This window comes from Crinia signifera, chromosome 3 (genome assembly GCF_055691185.1).
Source record: "Crinia signifera chromosome 3, ASM5569118v1, whole genome shotgun sequence".
NCBI classification, from domain to species: domain Eukaryota; kingdom Metazoa; phylum Chordata; class Amphibia; order Anura; family Myobatrachidae; genus Crinia; species Crinia signifera.
Window position 1 is genome coordinate 207,733,093 of NC_139219.1, and position 25,969 is coordinate 207,759,061.

Sequence of the window (25,969 nt, forward strand, 5' to 3'; positions counted from 1 at the left end):
TAGGTGGCCCGCCAGTGAATTGTTTTTTTTTTATTAAATGCCGTGCTGATTAAAAAAAAAAAAATCCTTCCTAGTGCTGTCCCCTTAAAATCCTTCCGCACGCTGTCCCATTAGCAGTGGGACGCAGCGGAGGTGGTTGTGCTGGCTGGGGCGGGCGGGCGGGACTGTGGGCGAACATGTGCATTGTGTACTTCCTGACGCCGCGCACCCGTCCCGCCCATGTCCTTTCAGACAGCCGGGAGACTGGAGTGAGTGTGACAACTACCGGCAGCCGTGCACCTGTCCCTGACTGCTCCTTGGCTGTTAAGACAGCCGACGCCGCCAGCAGCAGCAGCCCTCTGAAGGAGACCTCTGTAAGGGACACTAAGGCAAGTGTCTCAGGACAGGGTGATGCCGGCTAGCTACCGTGGTGCTGACTAGGGGGGAGGGGGGGGGGGGTGGCAGTGCAATGTGGCCCTGTGTATGGGGAGGGTGCTGACCATGGGGGAGGGGGGCTGGCAGTGCAATGTGGCCCTGTATAAAGGGAGGGTGCTGACTATGGGGGAGGGGGGGCTTGCAGTGCAATGTGGCCCTGTGTATGGGTAGGTTGCTGACTATAAGGGAGGGGGGCTGGCAGTGCAATGTGGCCCTGTGTATGGGGAGGGTGCTGACTATGGGGGAGGGGGGCTGGCAGTGCAATGTGGTGCTGACTAAGGGAGGGCTGGCATGCTGCTCAATGCAGTGCTGACTATGGAGGGAAATACTTGGGCATTTTGTGAGGGACACTACTAGTGGCATTTTATGAGGGACACTACTGGTGGCATTTTATGACTGACACTACTGGTGGCATTTTATGAGGGACACTACTGGTGGCATTTTGTGAGTGGCACTGCTGGGGGCATCATATGCATAAGCAGGAGTATTGGGGGCCTTATAGTGCAAGGTGCAATGGGCATAATCAGAGGCGTAACTAGACATTCATAGGCCCCATAGCGAAAGTTTGTATGGGCCCCCTATTTAGCAACTGTTGCTAATAAATGAATATAGCACATATACCTTAGACTGTAAAGATGGGCCCCCTTCAGCTCTGGGCCCCATAGCAGTTGCACCCCTTGCACCAATGGTAGTTACGCCTTTGGGCATCATGGTGTGAGGCATAATGTGCAATGGGTGTCACAATGTGTGGCATAATGTGTAATGGGCATCATGGTGTGCGACATAATGTGCAATAGGCATCCCGGTGTGTGGCATAATGTGAAATGGGCATCCCGGTGTATGGCATAATGTGCAATGGCCATCACGGTGTGTGGCATAATGTGCAATGGGTATCATGGTGTGTGGCATAATGTGTAATGGGCATCATGGTGTAATGGGCCTTCATGTTTATATGTCACTGTGCGGCCTTTAGACAGCCAACTTAAGCGTGGAAGGACAACAACCATTCCTGCGGTAACCAATGTCTGGTCATGCAGGTTGCAAAAGTGAGATGTCAGGTAATTTTTTTCTTGCTAGTTCACACTCTTATCATTAGACCACGCCCCTTATAATTAGGCCACACCCCTTTTTGGGAGCGTGCCTGCGGCGCGCGCAATTTTTTAAATACCAAAATATGTATGGAGGGCTGCATTTTCATTCTGTTCGCACTGGGGCCCTAATTGCTTAGAAATAGCCCTGGTGCAGACTATATATTGGGGGCAGGGTTTATGTGTATGGGCAGCTGTGCCAACTATCTATGTGGGGGCTGTGCTGTCTATCTATTAAGAGCTGTGCTAAATACCACAGTAGAGCTTAGTGGCCCTCGGGCTTCGTTGAATTTTTTAATGTGGCCCACACTGTCTTAAAGGTTGAAGACCCCTGCCATATAGCAATGCTCTGTGGGCTGGTTACTAGTGTTCATTCTAGCACCGCTATCTTTGAAAACCCCTGCAATTCCTGTTCCCTAAAATGGAAACCAGGGCTTGGAACTGGGTGTTCTCTTTAATAATCAAACACTTCAAAAAAGCAACCAAATATCAGTATCAATTTTGAAAATAATATACACATTTGAATTCAATGAATGAATGAATAAATAAAATAAAATACACAGTATATACACTGGCCGGTGGTTAGTAAAAAGAAAGAAAAAAAAATCCAATATGATGCTTTTAAAAAAAAGGCAGTCCTTTGTCTCCTAGTGGGTTAGTACAGTTAATTATTTTGGCAAAAATTAGTACTGTTTTCCCATTTAAATCGCAATGGTTACTGGTAATAGTTATTAAAAAACCTTTTGAGTAGGTAGTCCACCGGATATTGAGGCAGCAGGTAGACTTCGCTCCACCAAGTTTCCTGACACCAGGTTTATTATACTTGCGGTCTCCGCTCGTGATTTCCAGTCTGTCAGTCAAAGTGCCGGCTGGTGCTTCTCTGTGGTCACAGTTAGTTAGTGGACTGACGCGTTTCCCCTGCATCGGAGGCTGACAGACTGGATATCACGAGCGGAGACCGCAAGTATAATATACCTGGTGTCAGGTAACTTGGTGGAGCGAAGTCTACCTGCTGCCTCAATATCCGGTGGGCTACCTACCTAAAAGTTTTTTTAATAACTATTACCAGTAACCATTGCGATTTAAATTGCAAAACAGTACTAATTTTTGTCAAAATAATTAACTGTACTAACCCACTAGGAGACAAAGGGACTGCCTAATTAACTGTACTAACCCACTAGGAGACAAAAGGACTGCCTTTTTTTTAAAAGCATCTTAATGGATTTTTTTTTCCTTTCTATTTACTAACCACCGGCCGGTGTATATACTCTGTGTATTTGATTTTATTTATTCATTGAATTAAAATGTGTATATTATTTTCAAAATTGATACTGATATTTCGTCGCTTTTTTTGAGTGTTTGATTATTAAAGAAAACACCCAGTTCCAAGCGCTGTCCTAACCCCCTGGTTTCCATTTTTGTACAATTGGGGATTGAGTATTCCTCTTAAGTCAGCAGCTGGAACTGGTGACATCTCCCATAGCGCTCAACATACCTGTTTTGTAAGAATTCTGTTCCCTGCCTGGGGTGTTGCTGTCTGCTGTGGTGTTTCAAGCACAGGTCTGGTTTGCATATCAGTGCTGATATACAGACCGCACTGTGCTAGAAGGACTGCAGCAGACAGCGACACCCCAGACAGGGAAGAGGAACTGCAGTGCTTTCCAAAGTGAACAGGTGCTAGAATGAACACTAGGTTACCACAACATAAAATCAATACCCGGGGCACACTGCTCCACCTGCAAACTCCTGGACCTCTGACACTGGATTGCGCCGCTGATTCTCCGCAATATCACCCCTACAGCTTCCTCCTGTTACATACACGGATGTGTATCGGTAGGCTACCAAGAAGTGGACTTTGGTGCACTCTCTCTTCACCAGCATTGGAGTCAATTTGCTGGACTTCTTAATCGAATCTGCTCAGCGCAGTTTGCCCATCTTTTTTCAATATATATATATATATATATATATATATATATATATATATATATATATATATATATATATATATATATATATATATATATATATATATATATATATACATACATACATATATACATACATACATATATACATATACACATACACACACACACACATATATACACACACATATATATATACATACATACATACATACATACATACATACATACACACACACACACACACACACACATACTTTAAAATTACCACTGGTGGTACTAATAATTTCACTTGCAATTCTGTGTAAAGACCTGAAATTTACTCACTCACTTCCCTGAGAACTAGTTAAGAAATATTAAACTTACTGTAAATAAAATGTACATATACTGACAAGATCACACTGCCCAAATATGGATAGCTGATAACGATTACCACCGTATACGGTACATAATTTGCAAGCAAAATAATTTAATTAACAAGACTGAATTATAATACGCAATATGTGCCTTTATACTTGATGTTTATAACAAGCAACAAACTTATTAAAATGACGGTCAATGTTAATTACATTTCAGACTCACCATTGCGAGACACATCCAGCTCTACCAACTGCATAAAGTTTGCTATCTCTGGAGGAAGTCGTTGAATTTCATTATCACTAAGACCCAGTTTTCTTAACTTGACAAGTTGAAAAAATTGCTGTAAAAATAGAATATCAAAATTATAATTTTAGCTTTATACAAAGTCACATTTAAAACATGTGGCATTTTCATGTAATGGGCAAATACGCTTCATTTCCAGATTTAGCAAAAGTACTAGAAGATCAAATCAAAATTAAGCCATCTCATTAGTTAAGAATATAATATTTAAATTTAAAAAATTTAAAACACAAACATGTAGGTGTGCTGCTCATCCCAATCAGGAATTTCACCACGTCACAGCCCCCCATTGTGATATAAACCAAATGGCTGCACAGCTTCGCAGTAAGGGGTCAGGTGACGGACATCCTCTGTATGGAGGTCATTTAACTGTATCTGGGAGGGGTATGGGTCATTCGGTTCACCCATATTTATGTCAACATGTATTTGGTTGGCCACATGGCTTAGGTCAACAGGGTTTGAAGGGAGACAATGGCAAGGTCAACATGTTTTTCATGTTTTTTTCCCAAATGTCGACATGGACATTGTCAAAGTGTACCGCTATGCTCGCCATGCTTCGGGCACATTGTCTCGCTACGTTCAGCACACTATTCTATTCTCCCTCCAGGCCCTATTGGATGGTAGGACATGAAATACCACCTATCGGCACACAGCGATAAAAATAAAAAACAACTCATGTCAACCTTTTTACTGTCAATCTTGCCATTGTCTGCCTAATGTTTGTGTCGACTTTCCGACTATGTGAACCTTAGCCGTTTCCACTTAATGCATGTTGACCTAATATGGGTCTACCTAATGATCGTATACCCCTGGGAGAGCAGCTTTAAGTAGCCAAATGAAATGCTTGCGAGCAGGGCCCTCCTACCTCCATGTCGGTTTGTATCTACCCAGTTTGTTTAATCACCGTTTCCAATTGGAAAGCGCAATGGAAAATGCTGCGCTATATAAGAAACTGTAAATAAATAAATTACATATTTGACTAGAGTAGGGCATTTAGCTACGGTGTACTTGAAATTAATTCTTATATTACACCCTTGACTTATGTAGAATTGATTGACAAAATGGCTTTTAATAAATAAATTTACAAAATGCCAACAAGCGATCTTGTAAGAAATCGTAAGTGTACATTTAGTTTGTATAATCCCAGCAAAGTGAAAAGACATTACACTTACAAAGAAGGGTTTTTTTTTCACATTAAGCGCTGCTTCAATAAAAGTTTTTCTGTTATTTTTCAAGTGAAAACTAAAGAAAAACCAATGGAGCATTAAGAATACAAAGTTGGAAATAACACAACCTCCCATGCCCCGCCCCTGCAGCTCCTACACATAAGTACACTAATAAAAGTTTCACATTTAACAAACACTACTTTTAAAACCATACTGGATTATAAAGGCATCATCCATATCTACATAGCAAACTGTTTACTCAATAGACTGTTCTCATTTAGAAAAGAATGTCCTTCTTTTCCTTCATGTTATTACTGCATACCTTGCATGGAAATATACTCAGTCAGCTGTAACAATGAAACACGCACGCATTTCTTAGAAGCAGTCATAAGCGCAATGCTACATACCACATAGTACCTTAGGTGAGTAAACCTAGACCTATTCCCAAATCACACTTTATAGCCTAGTTTGCACGCCACAGATTTTGCAACTTGAACTACTTTGTACCAATTCTTGCGCCCCAATACTAATTCTACTTATTATATTATTTGTATAGAGCCACAATGGGTCTGCAGCGCACAAATACAGAGTACATAAACAAAGCAGCAAAACAGGAAACCATTACACAGTTGAATATAATACCCCTTTCACACCAGCCTAAATTCCTGGGTTGGGTCCGGGAACAACCAGCGACTAGCGCTGGTGTGAAAGGTTCCAGGGACAAATGCCCCGGTAAATTTGCCGGCATTTCAACCCTGCTAGGTAGTAGGGTTGCTCCCGGGTCCTTCCCGGACTACTGGCTGGTGTGAAAGGTGCAGGGACATGTCCCTTCTTCCCATGTTGCTTCTGCTAATGCTGATTTGCTAGCAGGGCTATTTCCTGTTGTGGTGGATGCTCACAGACACGCCCAGAGGCATCATACAGCATGCAGGGACACACTGTGCATGTTCTGTGGCATCACAGATCCCAGAAGTGCGTTTTAACCCCCGACAGCCAAGAATGTCTGCATTGGCAATCACACAGCATACAGGAAGACACTGTGCAAGCTCTGTGGCACAACAGACTCCAGCAGTGCTATTTCACCCCTGAAGGCCTGCAATGTCTGCAAAGACCTGCCCTCCCTCTCTCTCCATTTACCCCTCTCCCTAATTACCTCATCTTTGTGGGCCTAAAAAACTCAATTTTCAATGATATTCTCATAGAAATGCAGGGTCATCCCGGGTTCAATGTGAAAGGTGCCCTGCACGTGAAAGCTTACATTCAGGTGTGACACAGATAGGTTAGACAGTGAGCATGGAACAGAGGGTTAGTATGAGATTTGGCTGGGTTTAGTGAAGAAGTCGATCTTGAGAGTCCAATTGAAGTTTTGTAGAGAGGTGGCGAGGTAGAGAATTCCAGAGAAAGGGAGCAGCATGCAAAACATCTTGGAGGTAGGAGTGGGAAGAAGTGATCAGTAGTCAGGAGAGGCAGTGTGCATTACGGGAGCAGAGAGGACGGTTGGCAGTGTAAAGGGAGATATGGTCAGAGATGTAAATTGGAGAGGAGTGGGTGAGGGATTTTGTAAGTGAATGAAAATCTTGAACTGTATTCTGAAAGGGAAGTGAAGCCATTGAAGGGCTTTTATAAGAGGCAATGGTTACCAACGTAAAACATCTAACACTGGGTGTAGTGTTAAGCAGCCACATAGTTGGTATAATCAGTTCCAAAAAATAAAGTGTACAATAGAAAAAAGAAGTGGTGCTACAAGGACACTACTATTTATGGTTACATTCACTGCATCCAGGCAAAAGGTGTTTACGTGCACTGTGACTTTTTTAAATATTTGTTTTATTTTAAATACATGTGACTTATTCTGTAATTGTAGGCATATTATTTGCTTGTAGAAGAGGACAGGTAGAAGAGGACAGGTGAATGTAGTACATTTGGTGAAAAAGAGGAGATGGCCTGCAGAATTGATGATAGATTGGTGTGGGAGAGGCATTTTGCAAGGATACAAGATAGGAGAAGATTACAGTAGTGCAATCTGTAGAGACCGGAGAGTGGATAATACCCCTTTCACATTGCACATAGGACCCAGGTTAATGCAAAGTTGGTGACTTATGGATCTGGCTCAAGGTGTGTTGTGGGAGCACCACAGCTTATAACCCAGGTCAACCTACCCAGCTTTGTGACCTGGATGGGGTATGAGGTCTTGGAAGCATCCTGAGTGACAAAAGGTCTGATCCTGGAAATAGTTTTGAGATGAAAATGTCAGGAAAGTGAGAGATGGGGGATTATGCAGGATGGGAAGATGATCAGCTCAGCTCTATACATGTTAAATATAAAACAGTGTAAAATCAGGGCAATTATTTCAGGCGATTTTTGACTACTTCATCAAAATCGCCTAGGTTAGACAGAATTGCCCAGTGTGTGCACAGCAGGCGATAGCGATGCGCAGCCCTTCAGCGTTGCGATCGTCCAACCAAATGGACAGTTCAGTCATGAATATTATCACTAGACGCCGTCTGCACTCTAATCTCTGATGGCCAACTACATTTTGATTACACAGGGATCAGTCTAAATCACTGCGAACAGTGTGTGCACCCCATAATAATGTGCTGGGACATATTAGAAGAGATGAGAGAAAGTGGTTTATGTTTTCACGAATTTAGATGCAAAATATGGAAAACCATAAAAAAAACAATTGCACACATATTTGCACCATAAGGAGCAATAAGGATGGGTGTATGAGGATACATTTGTATGCAACACATTCTTATGCTTACTATTGAGGCAGTATATAGTGTTCACTCTAGGAATGAGGGGATGGGGAAAGGGAGAGCAGGGTGGAGGGGTACTGGGTACATAAGTGTACTGGGGTATACACAGTGATGCCGATCTCACCCTCTGCCTCTCCCTTTCATCCATTTTCCATCGGTCTCCATCACTCACTGCTTATCATCCTCTCTATGTCACCCTCTATCAATCCCTTTCACCCACTCTTAGTCACCCTCTGCTTCTCCCTGTTACCCACTGCTTCTTCCTGTCAGTCACCCCTTTTTCTCTGCAACACCCCTGTCTCTCCCTTCTTATCCACCATCCTGTAATGGTGCCTCCCCAAGTCATTTTTTTCTGGATCTGCCCAGTCTGGTATCAAGCAAGAAACCTATAGCAATGAGCATGTACGTAAGCAGCACTAATGTGGCAGAATATGTTATTGGCATTACAGAGTGTTGCATAAGATGTAGGTATTACGTTGTTTGGTATACCGTGTAATGGGTATTTTGGCGTGTGGTATAATATGCAATAGGTATAACGGCTTGTGTTATGGGCATTGTGGCATGTGGTATAATACGTAATGGGTGTGTGACGTGTAATAGGCATTATAGTTAAAAAATTTGGTGCTCGCTGTCCCAATTTTTAGTTTTTCTGGCTCCTACACAGAGTGTAAACTCTCATGAGAAGACTTCTGTCTCAGAGTAATAATTTTAGAAATCTTCTAAAGGACATTCTACTCTAATAACAAATTACATCAAATGTTTAAACAACAGCTACAACAAAGATAGATAAAAATTACTCACTTACGGAATAGGCTAAAACTGCCGTTAGAGGTGTTTATATTAGAAACATTTGATACACCCCAGTCTGGAAGAGATTCCCTTATAGTAATGGAATTGTGTGTAGGAAGCATCATATTCTTATCCCCCACCTTATAGAAGACAGCCAAAAGATTAGCACATTCCAAAGTTTTTTGTTCTGTCAAACTTAGCAAAGGAATAACAAATATACACACACATATTTATATATCCCTGTGTGAAAACGAGTAGAGGCGTGGCCTAGCATCATTGCGATCCAGGCGAGTGTAACCGCTCCAATGCTGGTAAAGGTGCTGTGCACTGTCTTTCATGCTGTACAACTGTGCTAATTGTATGACGCCCTCTTTGGTATGTTACCCCAACCCTTCTTTCGAATATCTGTGCAATAAATATTCACTTTGCACACATACATACTTACATACAATAAATGCTGCAAAAATATGTAACATTTTTGTAAATGGGCTGCTGTGCATTCAACTACATATTATAATGTAGGAAAGAAAATAGGATAACCTGAATATCCAACTGGTGTGGGATTATAGGTCAACAGTGAAAAGGCACAAAGTCAACATGGAAACTGTCGTTACATGAAAAAGGTAGACTTGAATTTTTTTTTTATTTGGTTCTTTTTTTCCTGATCAATTTCGCACATGGACCTGAAATTAGTGTACTGCTTCATTCGCCATGCTTTGAAATGTCCCCAATCAAAGTCCACATGGATGGTAAAAAAATTGTAAAAGGAAAAAAAAAATGTATGATCTTTTCATGTATCCACCATTGCCATGTTAACCATTTAAACATGTCCATCATGTGCTTGTTGGCCTATCATCCAGATTCCATATCCCACACCGTTACATCCACCTGAATAATTAAATTAAATAATTGGTAATATGTTTTTCACAAAACATGAAAAACAAAAACTTAATCTTTAAAAATGAAATCCCATAGAGCAGGCATGTCCAAACTGTGGCCCTCCAGCTGTTGTGAAACTACACTTCCCAGCATACCTTGCTATAATCTTAGCATTCCTTAATAGCAAAACTGTGGCAAGGCATGATGGGACTTGTAGTTTCACAACAGCTGGAGGGCCATAGTTTGGACATGCCTGCCATAGAGTCATATTATATTTACAGGCATCAGTAATCCAGTTTTCCTATTATGGTTTAGTTATGCGTCCTTTGTTTTGCATGCACAAATAAAAAAAATAAAAAAAAAGTCATAAAAGCAGTTGGCAGGCTATAATTATACATGAATGAAGACATTCTTTGTGCCACAAAATAATTGTGTTGTCCTGTCCAAGTCACAAGTGTATTCTGCTGAACTTGAAATTGTCCCCTAGAAATATTATCCCATTAGCTCTGCACATGCAGAATTACAATTACAAATTAGAGAACAAGCTCTAGCCAGGGAAAACTCCATTTTTGTGGCTCAGCAACAATGTTTTGATCCAAATGAAAAAGCAACACATAAATTAATAAAAAATAAAACTGTAAAATAAAATTCTAATAGGATTTTTATTCACTTTCCATTGAATCCTTTTAGCTGAAGGCGGCGGTGGGACAATGAATCAAGGGATTTGCACGTTCAGACAGAATCTGACAATAAAACTAACTACCTTTAAAAGTAAATCTTTATCAAGTATGGAGATATGCTACACAACACTTTCCCTTAACTTCTGAGTGGGCAATATATGACATTATGTCAGCAGGACCTGAGTGCCACAAGGAGTTAGGAAACTACTGATCATTTGATCAGCAGCTGCAAGAAATGTGTCCTTCAGCTCTGGCTGCACCCTAGAGCTCCTCCATTCGCCCTTTAAACAAATATGATTTCATATCTTTAGGATGGAATGGCTCGAAGCATCCTTGCAAAATAAAACAAATGTATCAAAATTTTCCGACACTTGGGAAAGCTATATAGAAACCCTGTCTCTATCACTAAAGGAGCAGGTTGAGAAAGGTTTTGCAAACACATTATGGTACGAAACATGGTTATATGCAAAAGATCCCCCGATTTCATTGGCTACCAGTTGACTTGGCACTCATTTCATCCATATGTGAGGATACAGGTTTAATAAACAAAGACTACTCTTATAATGTACTATTGTTATGATATACCTGTTTATTTGACAAAAACTTGTTATACGGCATATTAAACAGAATATGTGTACACATTCTGTTTGTATTATCTTGTCTTATGATGCTTCAATAAAAGAAAAATAATGAAAAAAAAAGTAAATCTTTAAAAAGATTCTGGAAAGGCGTAGTGGTAACCCAGGTAAATTGTCAGAACAATCAAACAAGTAGAGTAAAAGACAGTACCAAAACCTTGCACAACTGAGCGTAAGGGAGAGAACCCAGTGTCCCACAGCCTGCTTTGGAGAAAAGGATTCAATAGTAAGGAACCAGAAATCCTAGACTTTTTTGTCAGCCATGCTTATGGGACATGGTGGCAAATGTTTGAAGCCTGGTAAAGTGACAAAGTGGTGATATATCACTGAAAGTGGAAGGTGAAAACACAACAGCCAATCATCTGTGTTTGAAAAATAACAGGAGATGATCAGCTGGTGCTTTATCACTTTCCACTTTAATGGACTTAATCAATCTACCCCACTGAACCAAACAGAGGACCTCCAGCAGAGGAAACACTGAGGCTGCATGACCAGAATACAGTACTCCAAAGTTGGCATCACTGGAGGCAAAAACATGAAAACGATAAAGACGTGTAAACAAAGAATCAGGTAACTGCACAACAGACTTGTCCTACCAAAGTCTTGTTGCCCAGTAGGTCACCACTGCCCTAATGTACTGACACCCAAACTGGTGTGGTTGTTAAGTACTAGTATAGTCAAGAGATGAGCCACTGAATCCAATGTGCAATGGTTTGCTTCGTAGCTTGTCAGCTACAATGTATCACTCATCAATATAACCTAAAGTGTTATTTGCCAGACCAGTATAATATTGCCGATCAGAAAAGCTTGACGTGGTGTGTGCACATATCTATTAACACAAAGAAAAAAACCTTTATATGAGAGTGCCTAGCTTCAGCAAAGAAGGTCAAAGATGTAAAGCAGCCCATACACGCTGCTATTAGTGCTGACCCGATGTGTGCTTTGAGGTGCGCGCTGCCGCGGCACCTCATCACACAGTATAAAAAGTATGTTTTGGCTATATAAGGGGAACCAAGTTGCACAACTGCAAATTGTTGAATACTTAATGGGCCCAATTCAGCCCTGCTCATAGAGCGTTCAGAGCCCAGCAAGCATGTAAGCGATGCCCCACCCAGCTCAACCCACCCTCCTTAGAGAAGGAGGCCACTGCTGACTTCCACGGCCCTCCCTCCCATCAGCCAGGCAACACCTGCTTTATCTGGGGCATGCCAGCGTTCCACCCCCAAACACCCAGCGCCTGTCAATCACCTTGCATAAGCCAGTGAAGGCTAGCCTTTGCATGGTACATACGCAAGGGGACCCCACACATGGGCACTACAGACCGTACGCATGTGTGGTCTTTTGATTATCAAACAGGCTTAGCATTCGAATGGGTCTGAATTGGGACAACTATCCACAGATTTAAAAACAAAATATATAATCAGGGAATGGGATCATTCGTCAGACTGCATTTAGGTCTACAGGTATTAGGTCTACAGGTTTTAAGTAGACTTGCATTTAGGTAGACATGGGTTAGGTCGACAGGGTCATTAGGTCAACAGTGAAAAAACCGACATGGTTATTTTTTTTTTCTAAATAAATTTTCTTCATTTTTTCAAGCGTCGACAGAGTCAACATAGCACCGCTACGCTCGGCACACTATTTTATTCTCCCACCACGCCCTAGTGGATTGTAGGGCATGAAATACCACCTGTCGGCACATGTCGACTCATAAAACAGTCAAATGACCCCATGTCGACCTTTTGCCTTTTGACCTTCCCCATGTCGACCTAATGACCCTGTCGACCTAAATGCAGGTCGACCTAAATGCAAGTTGACCTAGTGGTGTAGACCTAATGCTTGTAGACCTAAATGCTGTAGACAATATGACCGTATCCCATAATCAGTACAATGGTGGGAATTACAAGCAAGACGATGAACCAAAATTGCAAACTTAAATGAAGTTGGCAAAACCATAACAAAGGCTTACAGTGCATACAGATGGAGCCGGGGTTAACTTTGCAGGGGATAGCGGCAGAATCGCCAGCCGCCATCCCCCGCCAGCCGCCATATGCTCTGCGAAAGGGGACGCTCGCGCACACAAGATGCGCGCGCGTCCACTTCCGACGGCGCTTTCCCTGGCTTGCCGGCGGTCACCCGGGGTCCCCACCGCCTCCCCGCAACCCCCCGCAGCCTCCCCTAACCCTGTCCGTCTCCCTGAAGCGGAGACGGACACGGTTCCCGCCGCCCGGAAACTGAGACGCGCGAGAGACGCACGCGTGTCTCAGTCAGATGGACGCCGGGCTGCTGGCGGATCACCAGCGGAGACAGTCTGGCGATTCACCAGCAAGAGGGAGCCCGGCTCCATCTGCATATAAATAAAAAAATTTTAAAAAATACAGAATATAGCATGCATTTTTTGGTACACATTTATATTGCAAATGATTTTACTTCTATTTTCTTAATGTATTCCACATTATTCTTAAAAAAAACTTCTGTTTGTGTATTTTGAGTATAGGTGCTGAACGTACTATGCAATCAGGGTGCATTTTGGTATTTTAATCTAAACACAGGTTATGTGAGCGTTGTCAAGGTAACAGGGGGGAAACTACACCATTTAAGTACCATATATACTCGAGTATAAGCCTACTTTTTCAGAACATTTTTTTATGCTGGAAAAGCCCCCCTTGGCTTATACTCGAGTGAGGGTCCCACTTGAGTCAATAAGTTTTCCCAGTTTTTTTGTTGTAAAATTAGGTGCCTTGGCTTATATTCGGGTCGACTTATACTCGAGTATATACGGTATTTTAAAAAAAACATATTTAGAGCATATATCAGCAGGCGATGCAACATTTTTAGTACATCAAGAACAATCGCTATAAAAAGCAAAATTTAAGATTACTCTTGAACCAGATTATTTTCCTTTCTACTCTAAGGAAAATTTGCATAAATACCCAAAGGACATTAGCATAAACCCAGAAGTATTTCGAAATATTGACATATGCCTACACAATGATAAATGCTTAACTGCAAACGATACGGGGCATACACACAGGGCGATTTCTGACTAGATCGCGAAGTAGTAGTATGGATCACTCCTTGTGTATGCCCTGCAGCAATGGAAATGCTATCGGCCACAGGAAAAGCCAGTGCTTGGACTAGCTTTACCTAGATTGCGGGACTTTGCTTTTTGGAAATAGGCAAAGCCCTGCTCAGAATGATCACTCAGAACAAAGCATCACGGGTGCATCCCAGGACACCCACGATGTGTGCTGAGCGATTGTTGAAGCACATCACTTAGCTAAATAGCCAGGTTGCCCCTTACACACAGGGTGATGTGGGGCTTCCATTTGTGCTGAGCAATCTAGTCAACACAGATTGTTTAACACACATCGCCATATACATACATAGCGATGTGTGCTGAGTGATCTGTGCTAACTAGTGAACATGTGCTGAAGAGCTGAATACATGCAAGGGACAGGGCATTGCCATTGCTATAGGACATACACATGGGGCGATATGTGGTTAATTTCTAAGTGACCTAGACAGATCACTTAGTAAATAAGAAAAAATTTCCCCGTGGGTATGCATCTTTAAGCTGGGTATACATTATTCGATCATTCTTAATGATATGCAAGATAGCGATATTACAGTGCATATCACCTGGCGTGTTCGCACTAGATTGTGAACAATGTGCACTCCAGCAGGTCGTTAACGATACCCCCGTGTTGTCTGAACATGCAGTCAAATTATTACTATATCATCAAAGACTGGATGTTCTGAGTGGGTGCCGTCACAGAACAAGATTGTTCAGTGCGTTAGATCGTTTGAGCGATATAAATAATGATATCGATCGAGGAGGAATCTCAGTGTGTTCCCAGCTTTACTCATATGCATGCATACACAAATTTCAGGAGGTAAAGGCAAGGTTTGCAAACAAAGAGAAAACTGAATTTATGCAACCGCAGTTAATACACAGCAGGTTTGATTCAGAGTTGTACACCGTAATTACATTTACAGTGCATAAATGGAACAAAATGTGGAGATAGATAGGATAGATACTTAGGGAAGACAATCCCGGTTTTGGGATGGGAAGGATCCCAGGATTTTGGCCCAAAAATGCCAGGATATTGTTCAAAAGGGCTCTACTAAGCAATATCTATTAAAATCTTGTCTAGTGTGTACACAACATTATTAATGTGCGCTCACGTGCATCATTAACGACCCCCTTCCTTATCTGTTCAGTACAGGCAAGGGAGGACCTTATTAATGAGGGCCATGCTGCAGCATGGGCCCCGCTCCCCTCCGTCACACTGCCGGCATTGGCAAATATGTGTACACTTGCCGATGCTGGCAGTTGATGGACAATCCCTTTGGTTGGGTACACATCAGGAACAATCTTGGAATGATTGGACAAATTGTTCAGTGTGTATGAATGATTGCACGCTCCTGCAGGTCATACTGTAGAGGTTCTGGTTAGCTGTGCTGCACAGCCTACCAGAAGATACTGTGTACAATGCTCTACCGCATGGTACAGTACATTGTATCTTCCTATAAATGCCATTGTGCCTTCTGTGGACACAGTATGAGATGTCAGCCTATCGTGGACACAGTACTGATGTATACTTATGTGTAATGCAAGATGAGAAAGCATAATTTGGAAATAAAAGAAATGAACACAGACTGCATCCTTATGAAATGGCCGGTGGGCCATGAAACGTTGATGATGTCTCTTGTAATATATCACTAGATTTGATCTTTAACAGTTATTTTTCTTCAAAACCTGGAGTGCTTTATGCAAAAATATGTGTAGTTTAAATAAATAAATAAAAAACCATTAAGACTTTGGACTAATATGTAAGCAATGTACAAAGCTATGTTTAAGCACTATCCCATTTTGGTTATCTATTTTATTTTACAATGTAGAGGACACGGATTTTCATATCTACTTGGTCATACAAGTCTTCAAGGAAAAATGTAGATTATATCCACCTAGTCAAAAGGATCAACCGAAATTGGATAAGTGTATGAGGTACAGGGCAGATATAGGAGCTCAAAAGGCGCTGAGGACCCAAGCCATCAACTGCTTTGCTCATTCTCAGAGCCAAAGAATAAGAAGCAGTTTAATGCAGTAACCATCATTGCTGTAAGAGACAAATTAAGTGGGAGGAAGATTTACCAGGCCCAGGACACGTGTGTGTTCCCCATCATCAGAAACCATAATCACCACTAAAAGCCCCTCTACTGGCCATCGAGGAGAAAGAAGGTAGCCATGGTCAGTACTTTCTCTCTTCAGGTTTGTATCTCCCCCTCTGTATTTGCCAGACTAAAGTTTTGGGGTGGGGTAGGTGTGCTAGAGTACAGAAGGGAACATACATGTCAAGTCATTGACTGGAATCCTTATGAACAGAGGAGAGACTATTAATGCATGCTGGAAGCTTGGGTCTGCAGTGCACATGAGCAGACAGTATATGTTTGGACTTCAGTTTGCTAGGTGGTTCATGCAGCTGTGCATAAAATAGAAAATCATGTGTGTGTCACACCTTGTCTTGTGGAGCAAAGCTAACAAGCAGTTAATATGTGGACAGCCAGTGTACACTTAAGGAACTTACTAGTTCAACAGAACTCCATTGCCTTACGGCCCTCATACATTAAGCCGACTCGTCCTAAGAACAAGTTGGATCCAATTCTCCTGTGAGCCACCCGGCAGCTGCCCGGGAGGCTCACATACGATTTGGCCCTTGATGTGCCATTTTTTACATGTGATAAATCGCATGTGATTTATCACATGTAACCAGGGAGCTGATCTGCAGCAGGTGGTGAGGAGCAGTGAGGTGGTGATCAGCGGGACGGGCACACTGGGCAGCAGTGATTAGAATTTATTAAATTTTTTTTAAATGTGTCAAATTACTGGCCAGCCTCTGATTGGCTGAGAGAGCACTCTGACCGGATAAATCACGGGTGCAAAAAAGCCCCCGTGATGTGCCACCGATGGGTCTGATCCGACAGATCCTGCAGCAGGTTCAATATGTAGTTGTTTGACCCAATGCGCATGGGACCATGTATCGGGTAGGATGGAGGTGTCAAACACTTCCAATTTGGTCAGAATCCAGCAAAATCGGATAAGTGTATGAGGGCCTTTAGAATCACCAACAGCATGCAGATACTGCTCATGAGAGGTGGAATGACAATTTTCATAAAGCCAATTGTCCTGATAAGAGGAGACTGCAAGCAGAATGTAGGATTTAAAAAAAAAAAAAATTCAGACCATTACATTTCTCCACTACTCTTATTTATCAAACTACTGTCCACCATCCCCACCTTTAGTGCCATACAAAGTCTTTTACTCTACACAGTGCAGGCAGTCTCCCTCTCTACTAACCGTTTACTTGGCAAAATAAGAGCAGTACACATTAGCACTTCTCTACTGATTTTTCTCTTTCCCATGTAGCGCTTTATTACCAGTTATTGATATAACGCACACATATTATGCAGTGCTTTACAGAGAAACATAAGAAACTGTTAATAAATAATAAAATACAAGCAAAAAGACAAACATATTGTGTATTTGCTTAAAATAAGATTAAAAAAGTAACAAGTTTAATAAAATGGTCCTTAAAATAATACATAAAAGTATTGAAGTAACAGACATAAAAAGAGTTAACCCCTTCCCGCCGCAGCCTGTTTTTGCCTTCCTGACAGAGCCCTTTTTTTCAAATATGACATGTATCACTTAAGTGGGGATAACTTTTTTTTGCTTTTACTTATCCCAGTGATTTTGAGATTGTTTTCTCGTAACACATTGTACTTCAAGTTAGTGGTAAATTTTCGTCGATACAGTCTGTGTTTTTTTGTTAAAATTCCAAAATGTCGTAAAAAATTGGAAAATTTTGCAATTTTCAAAATGTTAAATTTTCTGCTTGTGAGACAAATAATCATACCACTCAAAATAGTTAATAACTAACATAGACCATATGTCTACTTTATGTTGCCATCATTATTTCAACCTCCTTTTAATTTTTTTGGACACTAGGAGGCTTAAAATATGAATAGCAAATTCTCAAATTTTCAAGAAAATTTCAAACACTGTTTTTTTTAGGGACCAGTTCAGTTCTGATGTGACTTTGAGGGACTTGTATGTGAGACACCCCCATAAATGATGCCATTTCAAAAACTGCACCCCTCACAGTATTCAAAACAGCATTTTGGAAGTTTGTTAACCCTTTAGGTGTTTCACAGGAATTAAAACAAAGGGTAGGTGAAATTTCAAAATTTCATTTTTTTTGCAGATTTTCAATTTTAATACATTTTTCTAAGGAACACAGTACATTTTACTAGAGAAATGTGACTAAAAATTGATTCCCCCAATTCTTTTGTTTTATAAATATCCTATATGTGGCCCTAGTGTGCACGTTGACCAAACCACAGGCTTCATAATAGAAGGAGCACCTACTTGATTTTGGAGCCTCCTTTTTATGAGATTATTTTTTAGGCACCATGTAGGTTTCTAGGCACCATAAGATGCTAAAAGTTAGGAACCCCCCCACAAGTGACCCCATTTTGCAAACTACACCCCTCAGGGAATTCATCTAGGGGTATAATGTACATTTCAAACCCCCAGGGGTTTCACCAATTGTGGTACAACTGGGCAGTGAAAATGAAAAATTAAATTTTTTACACAAAAATGCAGTTCTGGCTAAAATTTTTTCATTTTCACAAGGAATGAAGGAGACAAAGCACCCCAAAATCTGTGCCCCAATTTCTCCCGAGTACGGCAATGCCTCACATGTGACCAAAAAATACCATTTGGGTGCATGGCAGGACTCAGAAGGGAAGGAGTGATTTTTGTATTTTGCAGCTCAGATTCTGGTGGAATTTTGGTGGGTGCTATGTCGCATTAGCAAGACCCCCAAAGCACCAATACAGTGGAAGCCCCCCACAAGTGACCCCATTTTGCAAACTACACCCCTCAGGGAATTCATCTAGGGGTATAGTGTACATTTCAAACCCCCAGGGGTTTCACCAATTTTGATACAACTGGGCTGTGCAAATGAAAAATTACATTTTTTTACACAAAAATGCAGTTCTGGCTCAAAATTTTTCATTTTCAAAAGGTATGAAGGAGAAAAAGCACCCCAAAATCTGTGCACCAATTTCTCCCGAGTATGGCAATGCCTCACATGTGACCAAAAAATACCATTTGGGTGCATGGCAGGACTCAGAAGGGAAGGAGTGATTTTTGTATTTTGCAGCTCAGATTCTGGTGGAATTTTGGTGGGTGCTATGTCGCATTAGCAAGACCCCCGAAGCACCAATACAGTGGAAGCCCCCCACAAGTGACCCCATTTTGCAAACTACACCCCTCAGGGAATTCATCTAGGGGTATAATGTACATTTCAAACCCCCCGGGGTTTCACCAATTGTGGTACAACTGGGCAGTGAAAATGAAAAATTAAATTTTTTACACAAAAATGCAGTTCTGGCTCAAAATTTTTCATTTTCACAAGGAATGAAGGAGACAAAGCACCCCAAAATCTGTGCCCCAATTTCTCCCGAGTACGGCAATGCCTCATATGTGACCAAAAAATACCATTTGGGTGCATGGCAGGACTCAGAAGGGAAGGAGTGATTTTTGTATTTTGCAGCTCAGATTCTGGTGGAATTCTGGTGGGTGCTATGTCGCATTAGCAAGACCCCCAAAGCACCAATACAGTGGAAGCCCCCCACAAGTGACCCTATTTTGCAAACTACACCCCTCAGGGAATTCATCTAGGGGTATAGTGTACATTTCAAACCCCCAGGGGTTTCACCAATTTTGATACAACTGGGCTGTGCAAATGAAAAATTACATTTTTTTACACAAAAATGCAGTTCTGGCTCAAAATTTTTCATTTTCATAAGGTATGAAGGAGAAAAAGCACCCCAAAATCTGTGCACAAATTTCTCCCGAGTATGGCAATGCCTCACATGTGACCAAAAAATACCATTTGGGTGCATGGCAGGACTCAGAAGGGAAGGAGTGATTTTTGGACTTTGCAGCTCAGATTCTGGTGGAATTTTGGTGGGTGCTATGTCGCATTAGCAAGACCCCCGAAGCACCAATACAGTGGAAGCCCCCCACAAGTGACCCCATTTTGCAAACTACACCCCTCAGGGAATTCATCTAGGGGTATAATGTACATTTCAAACCCCCCGGGGTTTCACCAATTGTGGTACAACTGGGCAGTGAAAATGAAAAATTACATTTTTTACACAAAAATGCAGTTCTGGCTCAAAATTTTTCATTTTCACAAGGAATGAAGGAGACAAAGCACCCCAAAATCTGTGCCCCAATTTCTCCCGAGTACGGCAATGCTTCATGTGTGACCAAAAAATGGCAGGACTCAGAAGGGAAGGAGTGATATTTGGATTTTGCAGCACAGATTCTGGTGGAATGTTGGTGGGTGCTATGTCGCATTAGCAAGACCCCCAAAGCACCAATACAGTGGAACCCCCCCACAAGTGACCCCATTTTGCAAACTACACCCCTCAGGGAATTCATCTAGGGGTATAGTGTACATTTCAAACCCCCAGGGGTTTCACCAATTTTGATACAACTGGGCTGTGCAAATGAAAAATTACATTTTTTTACACAAAAATGCAGTTCTGGCTCAAAATTTTTCATTTTCATAAGGTATGAAGGAGAAAAAGCACCCCAAAATCTGTGCCCCAATTTCTCCCGAGTACGGCAATGCCTCACATGTGACCAAAAAATACCAGTTGGGTGCATGGCAGGACTCAGAAGGGAAGGAGTGATTTTTGGATTTTGCAGGTCAGATTCTGGTGGAATGAATGGTGGGTGCTATGTGGCATTAGCAAGACCCCCCAAGCACGGTGAAATGATGAACCTAATAATCCATAGATGTGTGGTATATTTTAAAACACTCCTTTATACATAGGCCGGGTTTGTCGGGGCAAGTGTCACACTGGAAAATAGTTTGCTTTCTTATTCCCTTTTTATAGCAAACTTTGCACCTTTTTTGTGTCCTGCCCTTTTTTCCAGTGGAGGGGATTTCATCAGGAAAATGCTGCCCTGGTACAATACGGGGGCCAGTACTAGAAGTACTGGGGCCCTCTGCCTGCTGGTTCCCAAATATTAGGCCCTTTATGACTTCCTCTTGAAAGTGCATAAATGTCCCCCTCTGGCTGGTAGAACAGAATAGCACGTAAGCGTTATACAGTGCCATCTGGATGATATACACGGCCAGCTTCTTGTACCAGATTTTTGTTTTCCGCAGGGCACTGTACGGCTTCAGTACCTGATCTGAAAGATCCACTCCGCCCATGTACTTATTGTAATCCAGGATACAATTAGGTTTTGAGGTGTGGGTACTGGTACCTCGTACAGGGACGGAGGTGGTACTGTCTCCGTGAATTGTTGTCAGTATAAGGACATCCCTCTTGTCCTTATATTTGACCAACAACATATTTTCGGTGGATTGTGCCCTGCTTTCACCCCTTCTCAGTACTTGGGCAATGTGCGTTTTTGGGAGGCCTCTTTGGTTCTTGCGCACAGTACCGCAAGCTGCTGTACCTCTTGAACCAAGGGCCTTAAACAGGGGGATGCTAGTGTAAAAGTTATCCACATAGAGGTGATAACCTTTATCCAGGAAGGGGTGCACTAAATCCCAGACAATTTTTCCACTAACACCTACGAGGGAGGGGGGGCATTCTGGCGGTTCAATTCTTGAATCCTTCCCTTCATATACCCTAAACCTGTGGGTGTACCCTGAGGTGCTTTCACACAGCTTATACATTTTTATGCCATACCTTGCCCTCTTACTGGGAAGGTACTGGCGGAATTTAACCCTTCCTTTAAAATGTATAAGGGACTCGTCTATGCAAATGAATTTATCTGGGATGTACATCTCTGCAAATTTGGCACTGAAATGATCAATGACCGGCCTGACTTTGAATAGCCGGTCAAAGGTGGGATCATCTCTGGGTGGGCACTGTGCATTATCGTTGTAATGCAAAAATTTAAGGATTAACTCAAAACGAGTCCGGGTCATGGCCATACGGTAAAGTGGGGTGCTGTACAGAACATCTGTACTCCAATATTGCCTAATTTCTGGCTTTTTTACTATGCCCATATGTAACACCAGACCCCAAAACGTCATCATCTCTACTGCATCTACAGGGGTCCACCTAGCAAATGATGACGTGGGGTTTTGAGCAATAAACTGCTGGGCATATAAATTAGTTTGGTCCACCATTAAATTTATAAAATCATCAGAGAAAAATATTTTGAAAAAGTCAATTTCTCTGAGACCTGTGGAATCAAATTGGATTCCTGGGATGGCCAAAAACTCAGGAACCTGGGGCTCAAAATTGTCTGGTGGTGGGGTCCATTTGAGATCAATTATTGGGGGGGGGGGGTCTCAGCTGCTCTACGGGGGCATCTTTGAGGGGGTCCCTCATCACTAGAGGAGGAAGAGGAGCTTAAGATGAATCCTTCAAATTCCCCGCTTGCATCACTGGCTGTGTCAGAGTCAGAGGCAAGCATGGCATATGCCTCCTCCGCTGAATACATTCTTCTGGATGACTGGGATGACATTTGGGATGACATTTGGGATGCCATTTTTATTTTTGTGTTTCTGGTAGTGAAATGTTTCAACACGTGTATAGTGTAGGGGGGGTACAAACTTTATTTCAACCCGGGTGGGTATGTAGTGTGTAGTGTGTATGTAGTGCAGAAAAAAAAAAAAAGGTCCTGCGCCAAAAATTAAGCACAGATGTTGGTCAGTAACGTCCGTCACTGAACAGCGCTCAAAGGCAACAGGAATTTGATCAAAAAAAAAAAAAAAAAAATAGATCAACCCTGTGCCGAAAAAGCTGATCAGTGATGTACGTCACTGATCAGCACACAGTGGCCACAGGACACCCACAAAATCACAGTGTGTGTAAAAAAAAAATTAAAAAAAGACCCCACAGCACCCTCAAAAAAAAAAAAAAAAGGTGATCACTGATGCGACACTGATTACCAGTGAGGGGCAGCAGGTGCACAACCTTTGGTGCAACTGACAGTGCAACTGGCAGCAACTGACAGGTATATATAAAAAAAAAAACCCTGCACCCCCAAAAAGTTGCTGATCAGCACAGATATACTGATCAGCACAAAAGGGGGGGCAGCAGACAAAATATAGCACTCTCTATCACTCACTATCTATCACTCTATGACACTGCAGCAGCAGCACTGACAGGTATATATATATATATAAAAAAAAAAAAACTCTGCACCCCCAAAAAGTTACTGATCAGCACAAAAGGGGGGGCAGCAGACACAAAATATAGCACTCTCTATCACTCTCTGTCACTATCTCTCTCTATCTCACTATCTATCACTCTATGACACTGCAGCAGCAGCACTGACAGGTATATATATTAAAAAAAAACTCTGCACCCCCAAAAAGTTGCTGATCAGTTAATTTATACTGATCAGCACAAAAGGGGGGGCAGCAGTCAGTTGCACACGCAGCACAGCTGTATATATAAAAAAAAAAAAAACCAGCACCCCCAAAAAGTTGCTGATCAGCACAGATATACTGATCAGCACAACAGGGGGGGGGGGCAGCAGACACAAAATATAGCACTCTCTCTCTCTCTCTATCTATAACTCTATCACACTGCAGCAGCACAACACAGGAAGTCACAAGAAGTCACAAGATCCAGGAAGCATCCAGCACGCTACAAGCAGTGATCAGGTAAGTATTTGCAAGGATCAGGTCAGTATATCACGGCAGATAGGCACGGTGACCGCACTGCACGCAATTCCAGACCGGAATGGCGTCTGCAGTGCAGTCACCGTTAGTTTAAATCACCCTCCATGGCTGTGATTGGTCCGACGGACCAATCACGGCCTTTGGGGGCGGGTGGGGTGAGGTGGGGTGACACCAGTGTCACCCTTACACCCCGTGGTGATTGGTGCTGTACTTTACAGCACCAATCACCACCGATCCCTGTGTCACCGGCGAACGTTATTCGCCGGTACACAGAAAACGCTGTAATTGGCTGTTCACATTTGAACAGCCAATCACAGCGATCGCCGACGGGGGGGAGGCATCGCCGCCCCCCCTGGACATGCTGGGACATGTCTGCTGTCAGGGACAGCAGACATCTCCAAACTGTCACCGCGTCTATAGACGCGGTGACAGTTTAAAGCCATGACGTACATTTATGCCATGCGTCGGGAAGTACATCCCGGCCATGACGTAAATGTACGTCAAATGTCGGGAAGGGGTTAAGGGACACACCGGGCTAATTTTTTCTGTTTTCCAAGCCAACAATTTAGATTGCTTTGAAATAAAGCATAAATCGTTGCGTGTGTACATCCCATACCGATGGCGATGCAGTCTTGCACGCTGCTATTGCCCGCTCAGACCTTTAGCACATGCAAGCTAATTTTAGATAGATCGCCTAGCATGTACCTACTTTACACTGGCATAATGTAGAAGGGCCATTAATATAACATTATATATCCTTGCTTCAGGCTAGTCATTCCCCTGATTAGAAGCTACAATCACTATTACATTAATATAACTTGGTCCTGAACCACCAGACCAGGGAACACTGGCAAAGTTCACAAGGCCACCAGTTTGGAAACCACTGGCAAAAGGTTTTCAATTGGACAAAAACAACAACTTGACAGCAATTTTGTGCCACAAAGTATTGGGTGTTTTTGCCTATTTTCATTGGGTTATATTTTTAAAAATGTATGTCAGTTTAAATGAATAATTCAAGTTTTCACGGAAATGCTTATAGTACATAGAAAACTGCAAGCTACTGTTAAACTCTATCTACACTAAAAGCTGGGAATCTCCAGATATCATCTTTCAACAGGAAAATGAGATTTACAAATGAAAACTAAAAAAAAAAAAAAAAAATTAAAAAATGTCCAAGCTTTAAAGCTCACAGCCATTGAGATTTTAAAATCACAGAACGTGTTAATACAGTATATCATTAAAAAGAAAAATATTCAAATCACGCAGCAACACAAATTAAAAGACAAATTGCTACAGTTACACACAAAACAGTGGTTTGTAGTACTAACCATTTACATATATGAATGTACATCAACAGGTATAGGCTAAACTAATTCCCAGATACAAAAACATAACATGGATAAATTACAAGAATGTATACAACTTCAAGGTAAACAAATGCTGTAACCAATATATTAACTGGATACACTTGTTGGGACACCAGCAACTAGATCGACAAGCATTAGGTCGACATGACTTAATGCCAACATGCAGAAAAGTCGACATGGGGAGGGTCGACATTCAAAAGGCCGACATGTGTTTTTTTTTTACAGTTTTGTGAGCAGACATGTGCCGGCAAGTGGTACTTTATGCCCTACCATCCACTAGGGGGCGCAGTACTACGTTTTAGGGTACTTGTGAGTTATCTGGACGCCCGATTTTTTGATTGTATGCCTTAAGTTAAGGCATACAATCAGATGCGATGCGATGCGATATCGCATCGCATCGCATCGCATGCGACCATCGGATGCGATGACCCGATTTTTCCATAGGAATCAATGTTAAAATGATTCCTATGGAAAAAGGGGTCCTTTTCATACCCCTACTATCCAAGTGGGCATGGAGTTGGATATAAACCTGTGGCGAGCGTAGCGAGCCACCGAGCCCGAAGCGTGGCGAGCGAAGCCCACTTGGATAGTAGGGGTATGAAAAGGACCCCTTTTTCCCATTGAATTCCATGTTAAAATGGACTCAGTCCATTTTAACATTGATTCCTATGGAAAAATCGGGTCATCGCATCGCATCGCATCCGATGGTCGCATGCGATGCGATGCGATGTGCCCGATCCGACCCGATTTTGAAATCGGGCGTCCGGATAACTCACAAGTACCCGTTTTAGTATTAATACTGATTCTGTCGACATTCGGGTAAAAAAAAAAAACTGTGAAAAAAAACCATGTTGACCTTTTGAC

At 42.1% G+C, this 25,969-nt stretch overlaps 1 protein-coding gene and 1 long non-coding RNA gene across 2 annotated transcripts in view; one reads left to right on the forward strand and one right to left on the reverse strand.

Moving 5' to 3' along the window:
- LOC146064147 (uncharacterized) overlaps positions 1-25,969 on the forward strand; it is a 338,403-nt gene that overhangs the window by 206,171 nt on the left and 106,263 nt on the right. The gene's annotated exons all lie outside the window — the stretch shown is intronic.
- The window catches only part of LRRC1 (leucine rich repeat containing 1), a 132,292-nt gene that overhangs the window by 86,729 nt on the left and 19,594 nt on the right, over positions 1-25,969 (reverse strand). Inside the window, exon 2 of the mRNA XM_083177325.1 lies at positions 4,010-4,127. Coding sequence (XP_083033451.1) covers positions 4,010-4,127 — 118 coding nt within the window. The remainder of the gene's footprint in view (positions 1-4,009; positions 4,128-25,969) is intronic.